The 13,847-nt window shown below is 46.1% G+C and overlaps 1 protein-coding gene across 1 annotated transcript in view; it reads right to left on the bottom strand.

The window, feature by feature from the left end:
* The window catches only part of PRRC2B (proline rich coiled-coil 2B), a 3,584,159-nt gene that overhangs the window by 2,725,043 nt on the left and 845,269 nt on the right, over positions 1–13,847 (bottom strand). The window contains exon 10 of the mRNA XM_044058194.1: positions 10,399–10,520. Within this exon, the coding sequence (XP_043914129.1) occupies positions 10,399–10,520 (122 nt within the window). The remainder of the gene's footprint in view (positions 1–10,398; positions 10,521–13,847) is intronic.

Below are 13,847 nucleotides of genomic sequence, written 5' to 3'. Positions count from 1 at the left end.
GACATTCCTGAGCCCACCACAAAAATTCCTTTTGAATGCAAGGTATTATTTGAATGACAGTGTCCAGATCTTGGCAGTGTTGTGTCCATACATTTTTGAGATACCATTGAAGCTTCCTCATATGTAGTTTGGCATTGGGAAGCACCAGGATACAAGATGCCATGAACCCCAAGGCTTGAAGGACTGTCCTTGCAGTCAGCCTGGACCGTAGAGACAATTGATGGAAGTAAAGAGTAAGGTTCTTTTGCTTGTCCGGGGTCAAAAAAGCCATCTGGGAAGCTGTATTCAGTGTCACACCCAGAAAGCACATTTCCTGAGAGGGTACTAGACTGGACTTGGTTTCGTTCACAGTATACCCTAGGCACCTTAACACTGCCATCACATACTGTAGATGATGAAGAAGTTCGTCCTTGTCTTGAGCAAGAATCAGGCAATCGTCCAAATAAGGATAAATTTGTATTCCTCTCAACCTGAAGAAGGCTATCACTGGAGCCAGAACCTTTGTGAACACCCTGGGCGCAGTAGATAAGCCAAAGGGCAATGCAGAGAACTGATAATGTAAAGTTCCAGCTCGAAAACGCAGGTACCTCCTGCAACTGGGCCTGATAGGAACATGAAGATAAGCCTCTTTGAGATCCAGAGTTACCATCCAGTGATCTTTGCCCAACAGAGGTAAAAGCTGTTGTAACGTCAACAATTTGAACTTTGGGATGTCCAGGTATGTGTTGAGGATAGATAAATCCAAAATCGGTCTCCACGCGTTTCCTTTCTTTGGTACTAGAAACAGGCGAGAATAAAATCCTAGGCCCACTTCTGACAGAGGGACCGGCTGTATAGCTCGCATTTGAAGAAGTAAAGAAATCTGCTTGTGAGCCTCTACCCTTTGCTGAGGAGGAACGTCTGGCATGCCTTTGAAAGGAGGCAGTGTATGGAAATAAAACTTGTAGCCTCGGATTATAATGTCCAGTACCCATTTGTCCTGGGTGACTAAAAGCCAGTTTTGCTTGAAGAGTGCTAACTTTCCTCCCAAAGGAGCTGCCAGGCAAGAAGAATCTGGCAGCTGAAAATGCAGGTCATTGGGCCTGTTTACGAAAGGACTGGCCCCTGCCCTCACCTGTAGATTGTGCAGGTGAACTCCATGTTCTAGGCCTGAAAGTACTCTGAGCTCTGCCCCTACCACGTCTAGATCTACCCCTAGACTGAGAATCAGAAGAAGGATACGCCCACCCCTTAGTAGGCCAATTCCTACTAAACTTTGGAGGCTGCACCTGCAAAAAATCTTTAACAGTCTGCATGGACTTAGCCTTGTCTTCCATTTTCTTCAAGACCGACTCCACAGGGGAACCAAACAAAACTTCAGACTGTAAAGGAGCATCCAAAATTCTAGTTTTAACATGCTCTGACAAATTCTGATCCTTAAGCCAGGCGTGCCTGCGTAGAACTGAACCAGTGGCAGCCACCCTGGAAGAAGCCTGTAAAGCATCAAAACCACATTGCAAAGAATGCTTACCCACCTGTTCAGAGACATGTACCAAATCCTGTAATTCTTTACACTCTATGCCCTCCGCCAAAGCATCCACTTTAGACTTTAGTTGAGTAAGGAGGAAATTCTGATACTTCAACATATGAAACTGGCAATTCAAAGCCCTCATTGCTAAAGTAGAAGAGGTATACACCTTTTTACCCCATCTATCCAAAGCTCTAGCCTCTTTATCTATAGGAACCGGATTCTTTACAACAGAAGCTCTGACACCCTTAGGTCCCTGGCTAATAGTTTCTGGGTCAGCCCTAGGACTCTTATACAGATATTTATGAGCCTCAGGCACCCTGTAATACCTGTCCGGTTTAACTGGCGCAGGAGGCAGAGAATCTGGATTAAGGGAAGCCTCGGAGAAAACGTCTTGAACAACATCCAAAACAGGAGGTATAGCCAAGGGTCTATGTTGTGGTAAAAACAAGAATTCCCTAAGCCTCTTCCGGGAATCTGAGAAATCCTGACCTTCCCATTTAAAATGCTCCCTCATAGAATGTAGTGTCTCTGAAAAAGAAAAATCCTCTGGAGGAGAAGCAGGAGTGGAATCCTCTGCATCAGAATCAGAATAAGGAGGAAAATCCTGAATGTCTTCAGCCGAAGACTCTGAATCATCTGAAGCCTGATCCAAACTTTCCACCTCTGGCTCCACCCTAGGCCTCTTATCAGGAGGGGGCATAGAACCTCTAATTAAAGTAATCAAATCTTCTGCCATTTTAAGCATGTGCTTTTTAGGCACAGAACCTGCAGAACTAGGACTGACACCAGTGGAAGGCAAACCAGTCCTGCCTTTGGAAGGAGCCTTGGAAACAGAAGGAGAAGGCCTAACCACCTTAGGCAAGGAAGGGAGAACAGCAACCTGAGAGGCCCCCTCACAGCCTGACCTGACTCCTGAGAGGCCACATCTTGCAAAATTAAAGTCTCCCCCTGAGACTCAACCGAAACCTCGGCCGGATCCACAGATTCCACCGTAGTTTCTAAATAACTGGCGTCCGGAACGGACGACTCATCCTGCCTGGTTTTTAAAGATTTGTCTTTGCGCTTCTTCGCGGTAGCGGGCGTCGGAGGATCCGACGGCATATTATAATTACACCGCTTACCAAAGACAAGCCTAGCGCAATCCAACCTACGTTTTATGGTGCGCTTATTAAACCTAGCACAAAAGCGACACCAGACTACGTCGTGCTCAGGTCCCAAACAAGGAATACAAAGAGAGTGATAATCCCTATGCGGTATCTGTTTCCCACAAGAAATAAAATTATTCACTTTTTCTGACATCCGGAATTAATTGAGGTAAGAAAAAACAAAAATATTCCCCAACGGGGTACGTAGCCAACTTGGATTCGGTCTGAAACTCAGAATACGAAAATTTCAGAACGCCGAACGGCACTTGCAACGCTGCTTCTGCATCGGACCATGCGGCAAAAAAGACTGAGGATATGACGTCGGTCATGCGCTTTTATACCCTGACGCTCTGATGTCAGTTCTGAGCGCCCATGACCGACGTCAGCCTAATACTTTGGTATTTGGGCCGACCGAGGACAGCGGACTACCCATATGTAAGGACTGCAGCAATGTGAGATGAAGAACATCTAGGAGCCATAATCTAAACTCCTAACGATGTGGACATCCTACAAAAGGGCCTCACTGAGACAGATGCCTGGTGTCAAAGCCATGGCCTCAAGCTCAATGCCATAAAGTGCACTGTCATTCCCTTTGGTAAAAACTCTGTACCCATATAGGTGGTAGTCTACCTAACACCGAAAGTATGACAAGAGACCTTGGGACATAGGTGGACAATAGTCTCTCCTTTGATAATCACACTGTCACAGTAGTCAGGAAATTCTTCTACGTGGCACACCTCATCACAAAATCATTGTTCCCCTTTATTTGTCACTCATTAGACCCATTACAGAGTACAACACCCCTTTTGGTATGTACCTGAACAAGACATCTACAACAACTGAAAAGGCCGCAGAAATACCTCAGAGGATTACCGGCCTCAAACAGATGCCCTACGCAGACAGTCTCAAAAAACTCCAGCTTTATTCCACCGCATATTGCCTACTCAGAGGCAAACTCTGCCTAACATACAAAGCTATGTCAAACCCAGAGCTGTTGGACATGCTCCACTTAAAGAAATCCCAATCCCTACGAGCTACACGCTCTAGGTACCTACACCTGGTCTCCACAGTGAACAAAACATGCTGGAGGGATAGATTCCTGTCCCTGAGACTTCCCATACACTGGAACAAACTGCCTACTTATATCAAACAAAGTTCCTCATTAGCACTCTTCAAGAAAAATCTTGATGATTAGATGGGAAATAGGAAATTCGCCCCGGGGATCACCTCTGTGGCTCTGCTCGACAGGGGCACAGGAAAATAATTTACTTGGGTGGCAAAAGCCATGGTACCTTTTTGGCTAGGCTTATACAGGCCGTAGGGCAAACAGCCTAGTACCTACCTATGAACCTATGAACACTGACACTTGCCCTTCCTAGCTGACATGTACCAGCAAGAAAAAAACAGTAGCCAAAAGGAAAAGAAAAACCCCAAATGGGGTACTAACCTGAAGCACGAGGTGAGTTCTTTGGCGAGTGGTGACTGGAGCTGGTAGTCAGGCAGCAGATATGTTGAGAGGTAGGTACGTGCTGATGTCCACTTTATATCAAACACCTGTTTATGGCAGATGCAATGTTGAGTGATGTGCGGCATCGCACGTACCTTGCAGTAGCTTTTAGACTTTGGCATACTGCCCGGACATACAAGCCTGTTTATGGCAGATGCAATGCTGAGTGATGTGCGGCATCGCACGTACCTTGCAGTAGCTTTTAGACTTTGGTATACTGCCCGGACATACAAGCCTGTTTATGGCAGATGCAATGCTGAGTGATGTGCGGCATCGCATACCTTGCAGTAGCTTTTAGACTTTGGTATACTGCCCGGACATACAAGCCTGTTTATGGCAGATGCAATGCTGAGTGATGTGCGGCATCGCACATACCTTGCAGTAGCTTTTAGACTTTGGTATACTGCCCGGACATACGAGTCAGCCGGAAGTGAACAACCCCATGTTATGAATACGGCAGCATATGAACAGATATCAACTGGAAGAGAAGTGCACACAGCATGTGGAGTATGGGCCCGAGATATGCACTTAGCTCTGTCAAGCTGCAGTCACACAGGTATGGCAGCAACATGAAAAACCCTTGGGTAGTGAATAAAAGGCCCTTGTCTAAGTGGGTGCATAAATTAGTCACTCACTAGCAGGTGGATTTGGGCATTTACAGACAAAAAAAACTTCACATCTGGCTGACTGAAAGCTGTGCTGTGATGAGTTGCCACCTCATAAGTAAATCCAGTATCATCAATTAGGCAGGCCAGATAGTCAGCACATCCTATTCACACTTGTTCATGAGACCAGTGATGATATAAAACAAGGTCAAACCAAATGACTCAATTTAAACGACTTAATGAAACTTGCTAATTACATAGGTTTTTCCTACTGGAGAAAACTACAGAAATGCAAGCTAAACTAAAAGTAAAGGTAAACAGAATACACTGCAAATAAAAAGAATAGTTGTGTAAAATCTTGCCATAACCATAGATGTCCTTCTCTTCCATGTTGCAGTATTCTAGTTGTGGGATTTCCTGTCCCTCGGGACGACTTGTACGTCGGCTCCTATACAAAGGCTTCAGCTTGGCTGTTGCAACGGCCGTGGGACGTCAGATGTAAGGCCATAAGCCAGGGGCCTTAAATGTGACGTCTGCATGCAAAATCCTTGGAACTTGAAGGCCTGCAGGTACAGTAAAAGGCCCAGCAGGGGGAAAAGCCAGTAGTGTCAGGTACGGGACCCTGGGGTCCTTCTGTAGCACAGATAGGTTCAGGTTATAGGTGGGGATAGAGGAGAATGAAGAGGGGGAAATGGTGGGTGGGAAGAAATACTGCAACATAGAAGAGAAGGACATCCATGGTTATGGTAAGATTTTACACAACTATTCTATGTCCTATTCCTCTGCTGCAGTATTCTAGTTGTGGGAGAGTGCCACAGCTTAGATGGATGAGAGGGTGGCGGATGCTGATGAGGATTCTACACAGCCCTGTAGGATTGCTCTGGCGAATCCTGCCTGTGCTCTGGAGACTTGGTCAAGCTTGTAATGTTTGGTGAAAGTGTGGAGAGTGGATCATGTGGCTGCATCCATAACGGATGCAGTGTCCAGACCTTTTATAAAAGCCTTGGAGGTGGCCACTGCTCTTGTGGAGTGGGCCTTTACTCCCACTGGGTTTTTTTTTTTCCATGGCGGGAGTAGTGGAGACAAATGGCTTTCCTGATCCAGCATGCAATAATTTGTTTGGAGACTGCCCTACCCAAAGCTCTTGGGTGGAATGAAAGAAAGCGTTGCTGTGATTTCCTAATGGATTTAGTTTTGTCCAGGTAAAATCTTGGCTGCCTGTGCACATCCAGGGAGTGTAATACCCTCTTTCCATTAGTGGGAGAGGGAAAGAAAGTGGGTAGGTGGACAGACTGGTTAAGAGATGTCACTGACCACCTTGGGTATAAATGAGGGATTAGTTCTCAGGGTGACCCTGTCCTTGTGGAAGGTGGTGTAAAGGGGCAGGCCATTAAGGCTTGCAACTCTGAAACCCTTCTGGTTGAAGTGATGGCCACTAGGACTGTTTTCCATGTACAAAATTTAAGGAAGATGTCCCAGCAGGTTGCAAAGGGTGTTGGGCAAGGATCAAGGGTGTTGGGCAAGGATCAAAAGTTGATCACCTACAGAGTCAGGGATAACATCTGCGAGTGTGGGTGGAGGAGAATTCCTTTTTCTTGTGTCAAGAGGCCCACCATGTAGGGCAATTTGTAGTGATTGTCCTTGGCTAGATTGTGAAATAGGGGGAACCAGTGCTGTTTTGGCCAGTAGGGAGTCACTAACAAGATTTTTAGTTTGTCCTCCTTGATTTTCAGGAGGACTTTGATGCACTGGGGGGGGGGGGCATAACAAAACTTTCCCTCCCAGGAGATGTTGAAAGCGTCTACTCTCCATGCTTGAGGGGAGTAGGTCTTTGAGCAGAAGGTCTGCTGCTGCCCGTTCTGGGGGGAAGCAAACAGGTCTACCTGAGGAGTGCCCCACAGGTGGACTATCTAGGAAGACCGTCCTGTCCAGAATCCATTTGTGTTGTGGAGAGGATGTCCTGCTTAGGAGATCTACTTGTTTGTTTGTCCTGTGAGGGGATGTAGGTTTCCCTGCAGAGACATGTTGTGGCGAGAGGCTAGGTCGCATATCAGCAGGGTTAGTCTGCACAGCTGATAAGCCTTTGTTCCTCCCTGTTTGAGGTACCATATTACAGTGGTATTATCGATCACTATTAAAAGAAACCCTGGTAGAAATAGAGGGGTAAAAATTTTTAGAGCTAAAAGACTACTGTCATTTCTCGGACACGGATATGTTTGGCTTTTAGAGAAATGTGCCAGATTGCTTGGACCCTGTAACATGCCATTGTCGCACTCCAACTTGAATACGAGACATCTGTATGCATTATCTAGGTTGGGGTGGGAGGTAGTAGCGAAGGCCCAGGTTTAGCTGGACTTGTTGGATTCCACCAGCTGAATTCTGTCTTTAGACAGGGAAGGAGGGGAATTACCTGCTCCAAGTGATTCAGGTGCTGGGACCAAATGTTTCTGAGGTACCACTGTAGCTTCCTCATGTGCACTCTGGCCAGTGATAGCATAGAGATGGTTGCTGCCATTAAGCTCAGGAGACGAAGGAATTGCCTTGCAGTTACTTTGAGTGTAGGATCTCCTTTAAGTGGGAGGACAGGGATAGTACCTTGTCCTCTGGGAGAAAGGCCTTTACTTTGTTGTTTCTGATTCTGCAACCCAGAAAAATCTTGTCCTGGTCTAGGTTCAAGGACGACTTTGGAAGGTTGAGGGTGAACCCTAGATTCTGCAGAAGGGACATGAAGTGCAGATGGTTTGAGAGGGTATCTATTGACTTTGCCAGAATTAGGATTTGTCCAGATAAGGATAAATTTGGATTCTCTGAGTTCTGCAGAAGGCAATGGCTGCGGCTAGACACTACATAAATACTTGGGGGGGGGGGGGTTCAGTGGACAAACCAAAGGGCAAAGCAGTACATTGGAAATGAGAGGAGGGCACAGAGAAATGCAGGAATCTTCTGTGGGAAGTCCTGATGGGTTTGTGTAGGTAGGCCTCTTTTAGCTCCTAGGTGGCTATAAAGGCCTTTGACGGAATAAGAGGTAGCAGGTTGGGAAGTGACACCATTCTGAAGACGAGTACCTGAAGGTGAAGATTTAGGAAGGAGAGGTCTAAGATGGGTCTTCAGGGGCCGTCTTTTTTGGGGGCCAGGAAGAGACGGGAGTAGAAACCCTTTCCTTCCTGTCCTGAGGGGGCAGGTTCTATGGTACCTACCTTCAAGCAGGTCTTACAAAACTTGTGAAAGGAGATGTAACTGGTTTTTGAGAGGGTATGGGATGCCTTTCTTGGGTGTTTTTTTCTTTCCAGGTGAGGAAATATCCTTTTTGGATAATGGATAGTACAGATTGGTCCATGGTGATGGTTTGCCAGAAGGGGAGGCAGTGGGGAAGATGTGCAGAGAGTGGTAGGTGGGCAAGGCAGTCACGCATTGTTAGGGCCTGACGTGTCCTGAAAGGACAGTCTTGGCTGAGGATGTGGTGCATTAGGTCTGCACGTGGTGAGTCTTCATGCCCCCTTCTAAATCTGGAAGAAGCACCCGTCTGTGGAGGGTTACACCTTACAAATGTGGTCTTAGCAGGGTAGTTTGTATAGTACTTGAGAAAGGGGGACACAGGTAAATGTTTAATGTCATGCAATTCTTTACTTTTTTCTTGCAGATTCTTGGAGATCTGCAGATTGTTTTCCAAAAAGGAAATTGTGATCCAGGGGGGCATCCAAGATCTTTGACTAAGTCTCCAAGTAGATTCTGTAGTCTCAGCCAGGAGCAACACGCGAGGACAGAAGCAGATGCTGCAGAGCGGGCAGATGCTTCTGCAGCATCATAGCTGCATTTAATAGAGTTCCTGGCTACTTGTGTATCCAGGGACAGTTCGGAGAGGTCAGCCTTAATGAGGCTGTCAGGGATAGAAGCCAGCATGGAGGAGGCTTGAGACACCAAGTCCAGACTATACTTGGTCATGTGCACCTGATAATTAATGGCTCTGAAAGCCAATGTGGAGGATGAGTACACCTTCTTGCTAATCTTATCCATAGATTTGCTGTCTATCAGTGGGGTAAGAGACAGGCAGAAGGAAGCAGTCTGGATTGCCTATCAGGGAAGGTGGCAATCATTGCTGGGTCTGCCAAGGGTGGTTTAACTAAGAATGTTTGCTCATCAGGCACCTTGTAGAAGCGGTATGGGCACTTGGGGGCAGGTGGCTGCGAGTCTGGGGCCTTAGATGCATAATTAAAGGCACCCAAGTAAGCAGGCAGAACCGGAGGAACAGAAGAGGAGAATGGGGGTTCTACTTGAAGGAGCTCAAAGTACCTCTTTTCGGTGTCAGTCATTTGTGAGGTATCCCATTTGAAATAGTTCATCTTGTTGATGGTCTCACCAAAGGTAATATCCTTAGGGGGAGAATCCCCTTCAATAGATTCCTCATCAGGAGAAAAATACTCCAGAGGAGATGCAATTTGGGAGGTATATGACAGAGTCCTCTGAGGAAGAAAAGAAGAGTCATGCTCTTCCTCCCTAACCTGAAGTCATGGGAGGAAGGGAAGAGGCTGAAGCAGGCCTAGGTCTGAGTAAAGGTAGCAAAGTGGAGATTGAGGCTGAAGGCCTAAGGGCCATAAAGGCCTGCATGAGGGAAGGTGTGAAGGACTGCCAATCTGGTAGGCCTTCTGCAGTGGAAGAGGTACGCTTGGTTTTCTGCTTCTTTTTAGCCAAGGTGGAAGTTGCAACTGGCCTGGAGTCAGATTTAGAAGCAACCGGTTCAGTAGTCTGGATCCCAGTTGGAGGTAGCACAGAATCTGAGTCCGCCTCAACATCAACAGTAGTCAATGTCTGGGTAGGCTCAGAGGATGAGCAATGGCTCCCCCCAAAGGTCAATGTCAACCGATCCGATCGGCACCTCTGAGCTCATAAATTGCCAGTTGGTGGAGCGTCTGGAGCGTCCGGTAATGAAGCTGCAGGCAAAGAAAGCCTAGGAATCTTGGCCTTCTTACGCGAAGGTTCAGATGTGGCCTCCGATGCAAGATCCATTCTTAGGGCTAACTGCTTAAGGCACAGATTTTCTAAGTAGAGGTTTAATGCCTTTAGATGGTTGTGCAGGGTCTTCAGCACAAATGATTGACAAATGGAGGAGGCGGAATGGTTATGATCCTGGCCTAAGCAAAAAAACACACTTATCAAAGGCGTCTTTATGGGGTATCTGGTGCCTGCACTGGCATTTACCCTTTTTACCTGACGTCCGCTAAAAATAGCTACAAGCAAGCCTAAGCAAACAACACTCTGCTATGTAAATAAAAACAGAAACACGATGGGTTACTTAGCTTTTTAACGCGTCTGTGTAAAAGCGATCACACGATGCGCCGGTCGTCTGCGGCTGAAAAGTTGAGGATTGTGAATGCAGACGAGACATTTAAGGCCCATGGTTTACAGCCTTGCATTTGACGTCCCACGTACGCTGCAACAGCCAAGCTGCAGCTTTTGTAAAGGAACTGACATACGAGTCGCCTGAGGGCAGGAAATCCCACAACTAGAATACTGCAACATAGGACTAGAAGGACATCAGGCAGATGTAGAGACTGAATACAATACAGGTTATACTGCACTTTTAAATATCCATTATCAGACTAATGATGAAGTTCAAAATAAGTGAATACTCACCTGACTTGTTCATTTCCTGGGTACAAGTGCCGAAATGACACTCGTGGTTCAACCCTTGACGAGGCTGGAGTAGAGCCTTGTTCTGTTGACACTGTGGCCTCACTAGGTTGTGGCTGACACATCTGCAACACAATGTTATTTATTAACCCGTTGCATGTTTTAAGGCACACAAGTCTGAATATTCTGGTGCTCAAAAAAATCTCTCAACAGCTGATAGCCCCTTCAAATTTAAGCATGCTATTTGGCACAAGCAAATCTGTTGCAGAGCGTACTGTTAAGAACTTGTGTTCAAACACATCACTGTTTCAGTACTGCTGAAAAAATGGGACGCATCCTGGCAGTTTGATTAAGCTCAGACACCCCATGTACTGTACACCCAAACTTAGACCTATGTATCCCTGCAAGTATGCTAAAGCTCAGGCACCCCACATGCTATACACCCAACTTTAGAAAGTACAGTTGTGTACACTTACCATAAATGTAGATGTTACAGTGTATTCACTTGTTGCAGTCATTACAATTGGGTAATCCGCAAGTTGCCCTCAGTCGGCCTGATTAACAGTCTTGGGTCCTGCGTCGGTTGCTATCCCTTCTTCCATGATGTCAGGTCGTCAGGGGGTATAAAACGTGCAGCCGAAGCCATTACATCAGTTTTTCTAGCCACAGATGTCAGGTGCCCCCCCCAAATTGGAAGCAAAATAGATATGCAATTAAAAGCACAAAAATATACCTCCAAAAAAAAGCAAATACATCAAAAAGGCTTTTAAGCATAGTAAAATAAAGTAGAGGTATAGTAGGAGAAAAAACAGGGGGCTGGAGGGAGGGTAACCAGGACTGCAACAGTGAATACACTAGAACATCTACATTTATGGTAAGGGTACACAACTGTACTATGTTCTTCGCGTTTCACTGTTACAGTCATTACATTTGGGTAGATACCCAAAGCTATGGTTGGGAGGATGGATTTATACAGCATTAGGACCGGCTAAAAGGCCCTGCAAAACAGCAGTGGCAAAGCCAGCTCTGGATTTAGAGAAAAACAGTAAGTGATGATGCTTGGTGAAAGTATGAACTGAACTCCAGGTAGCAGCTTCTAGGATATCCCTGGTAGGAACACCTCTGAGAAAGCATGTATAAGTAGATGCAGCCCTGGTGGAATGAGATCTGATCCCCTGGGGGATAGGTTTTCCATGGTGCTTATAAGAGAAATGAATGCAATGGCTTATCCATTTAGAAATGATTTGTTTTGAAATAGCCTTCCTCTCTGCCCCTGCAGCAAATGCTACCAGCAGTTCAGATTTTCTTTGAGATTTAGTCCTGTCCAAGTAGGATCTAAGTTGTCTGTGTACATCCAATGAATGCAGAATCTGCTCCCCCTTATTCTGTGGATTGGGAAAGAAAGTTGGCGAATGAATGGACTGATTAAGAGCCACACTGGATACCACCTTGTGCATGAAGGACGGATTATTCCTGAGTGACACCCTGTCCACATGAATGATGATGAAAGGCTCCACTGCCATAAGGGCCTGTAATTCAGATATCCTTCTAGATGAAGTGATTGCTAAAAGGAAGGCTGTTTTCCAAGAAAGAAATTTTAGGTCTGCAGTAGCAGCTGGCTCGAAAGGAGGTAGAGTGAGTTTTTCCAATACAAAGTTAAGGTCCCAGGCAGGGGTTGGAGCTCTCCTGGGTGGTCTCAAGTTTCTGGCCCCTCTGAGATGCTTCTTTAGCAGAGGATGAGAGAAGAGGGGTGGCTCCATATTGTTGCGAGCTGAAATGGCTGAGGCATGGATTTTTATGGAGGAAAAAGACAGGCCCCTGTGAAGCATCTCCGTTAAGTATTGCAAAATCTGAGGTAAATTGGGCGCTGCTGTGCTCATCCCTTGAGATTGATTCCAGGCACAGAATCTTTTCCATTTGACAGCATAACATTTTCTAGTACTTGGGTCTGTTCGCATCCAAAATGACATCCATCACAGGTTTGCTGAGGGATGCTAAGGGGGGAATTTAAATGATTAACCAAGTTGAAAGATTCAGTGTTTGGAGCTGAGGGTGCAGAATTTGGTTCTCCTGCCGAGACAGTAAGGAAGGTGTCTGAGGCAGGTGCCATGGAGAAATTTGTGACACACTGCGCAGGAGTTGGTAACTGTGCTGGCGAGGCCAGTCTGGAAGCAAGCAAAATCACTTTTGGTTTGTCCTGTGACTTTCAAGAGAACGTTGGAAATCAGAGGCAGAGGGGAAAGGCAGAGACTGATAGGTGTTTACAGCTGAAGGACAGAGCATCCACTTTCCAGGCTTTTTTGTGAGGAGTTCTTGTGCAAAATTTGTCCAACTGATAGTTCTGGGGTGAGGCAAAAAGATCTATGTCTGGGCTCCCCCATTTGCATGTCAACATGTTGAAAATCCGTGGTTCCAGTTTCCATTCGTGTGGGTCCATGAGATTTCTGCCTAGTTCGTCTGCCAGAATATTCAGCTTTCCTGGCAGTCATTGAGCTTGTAGTTGCACTTGGTAGCTCAAGGCCGTGTTCCATAATGCCATGGTTAGTCTGCAGAGGGGGTAGGAATGTGTACCCCCCCCCCCTGCTTGTTTATGTACCACATCACCATGGTGTTGTCCATCTTAACCATTAGTTGTCCTGGAAGAAGGTAGTCATTGAAGGCTGTCAGTGCATTCTGTACAGCTAGCATTTCTTTGTGAATGATATGAAGGTGCATTTGATTTGGGCTCCATTTGCCCTGAATGCACTTCCCTGCCAGATGAGCCCCCCATGCATAGTCTGAAGCGTCTGTAGTTAGGGTTTGGGCAGCAGGGGGTGGTGTGAATGGATGTCCCTTGTTTTGGTGGCAGGCCTATGCCCACCATAGGAACTCTAGACGCAGGCAAGATATGATAGGAATCATTGTTTCCAGGCTCTAACAATGACGACTCCATAAACTTTTTAAGTACCACTGAAGTTTCCTCATATGCAGTCTCGCATATGGAATTAGAAGAATGCAGGAGGCCATGAACCCCAAGGCTTGCAGTATTTATCTTGCAGATAACAAGGTTTTTGTGGCCACCTGTTTGAAGTAAGTCACCAAATGAATTTGCTTTACTGGTGAAAGGAAAGCCATCAAGGCAGTTGTATTCAAGCTTGCACATAGGAATGTAATTTTTTGAGAGGGTACCAGTTGTGATTTCTTTCGTTTATGGTGTACCCTAGAAAAATTAGAACTCTTTTTTACAAACGCCAGACGTTTTAGAAGAATGGCCCGATTTTCTGCCTGAATTAGACAATCGTCCAGGTATGGATATATCTGAATATTTCTTTGCCTGCAAAATGCAATTACTGGAGCCAGGCAGTTTGGCTTGTCTATTGTGCCCAGGGTATTCACAAAGGGCCGTGCAGAGAACTGATCATGCAAGTAGCCTGTTTTGAAGCGTAGGTATCTTCTGCAAGATTCCCTGATTG

Source organism: Protopterus annectens, chromosome 16.part0, assembly GCF_019279795.1.
Source record: "Protopterus annectens isolate FY-2018-M chromosome 16.part0, PAN1.0, whole genome shotgun sequence".
In the NCBI taxonomy this organism is placed as follows: domain Eukaryota; kingdom Metazoa; phylum Chordata; order Ceratodontiformes; family Protopteridae; genus Protopterus; species Protopterus annectens.
Note: the sequence above shows the minus strand (reverse complement) of the source record. Positions and strands in the feature narration are given on the sequence as shown.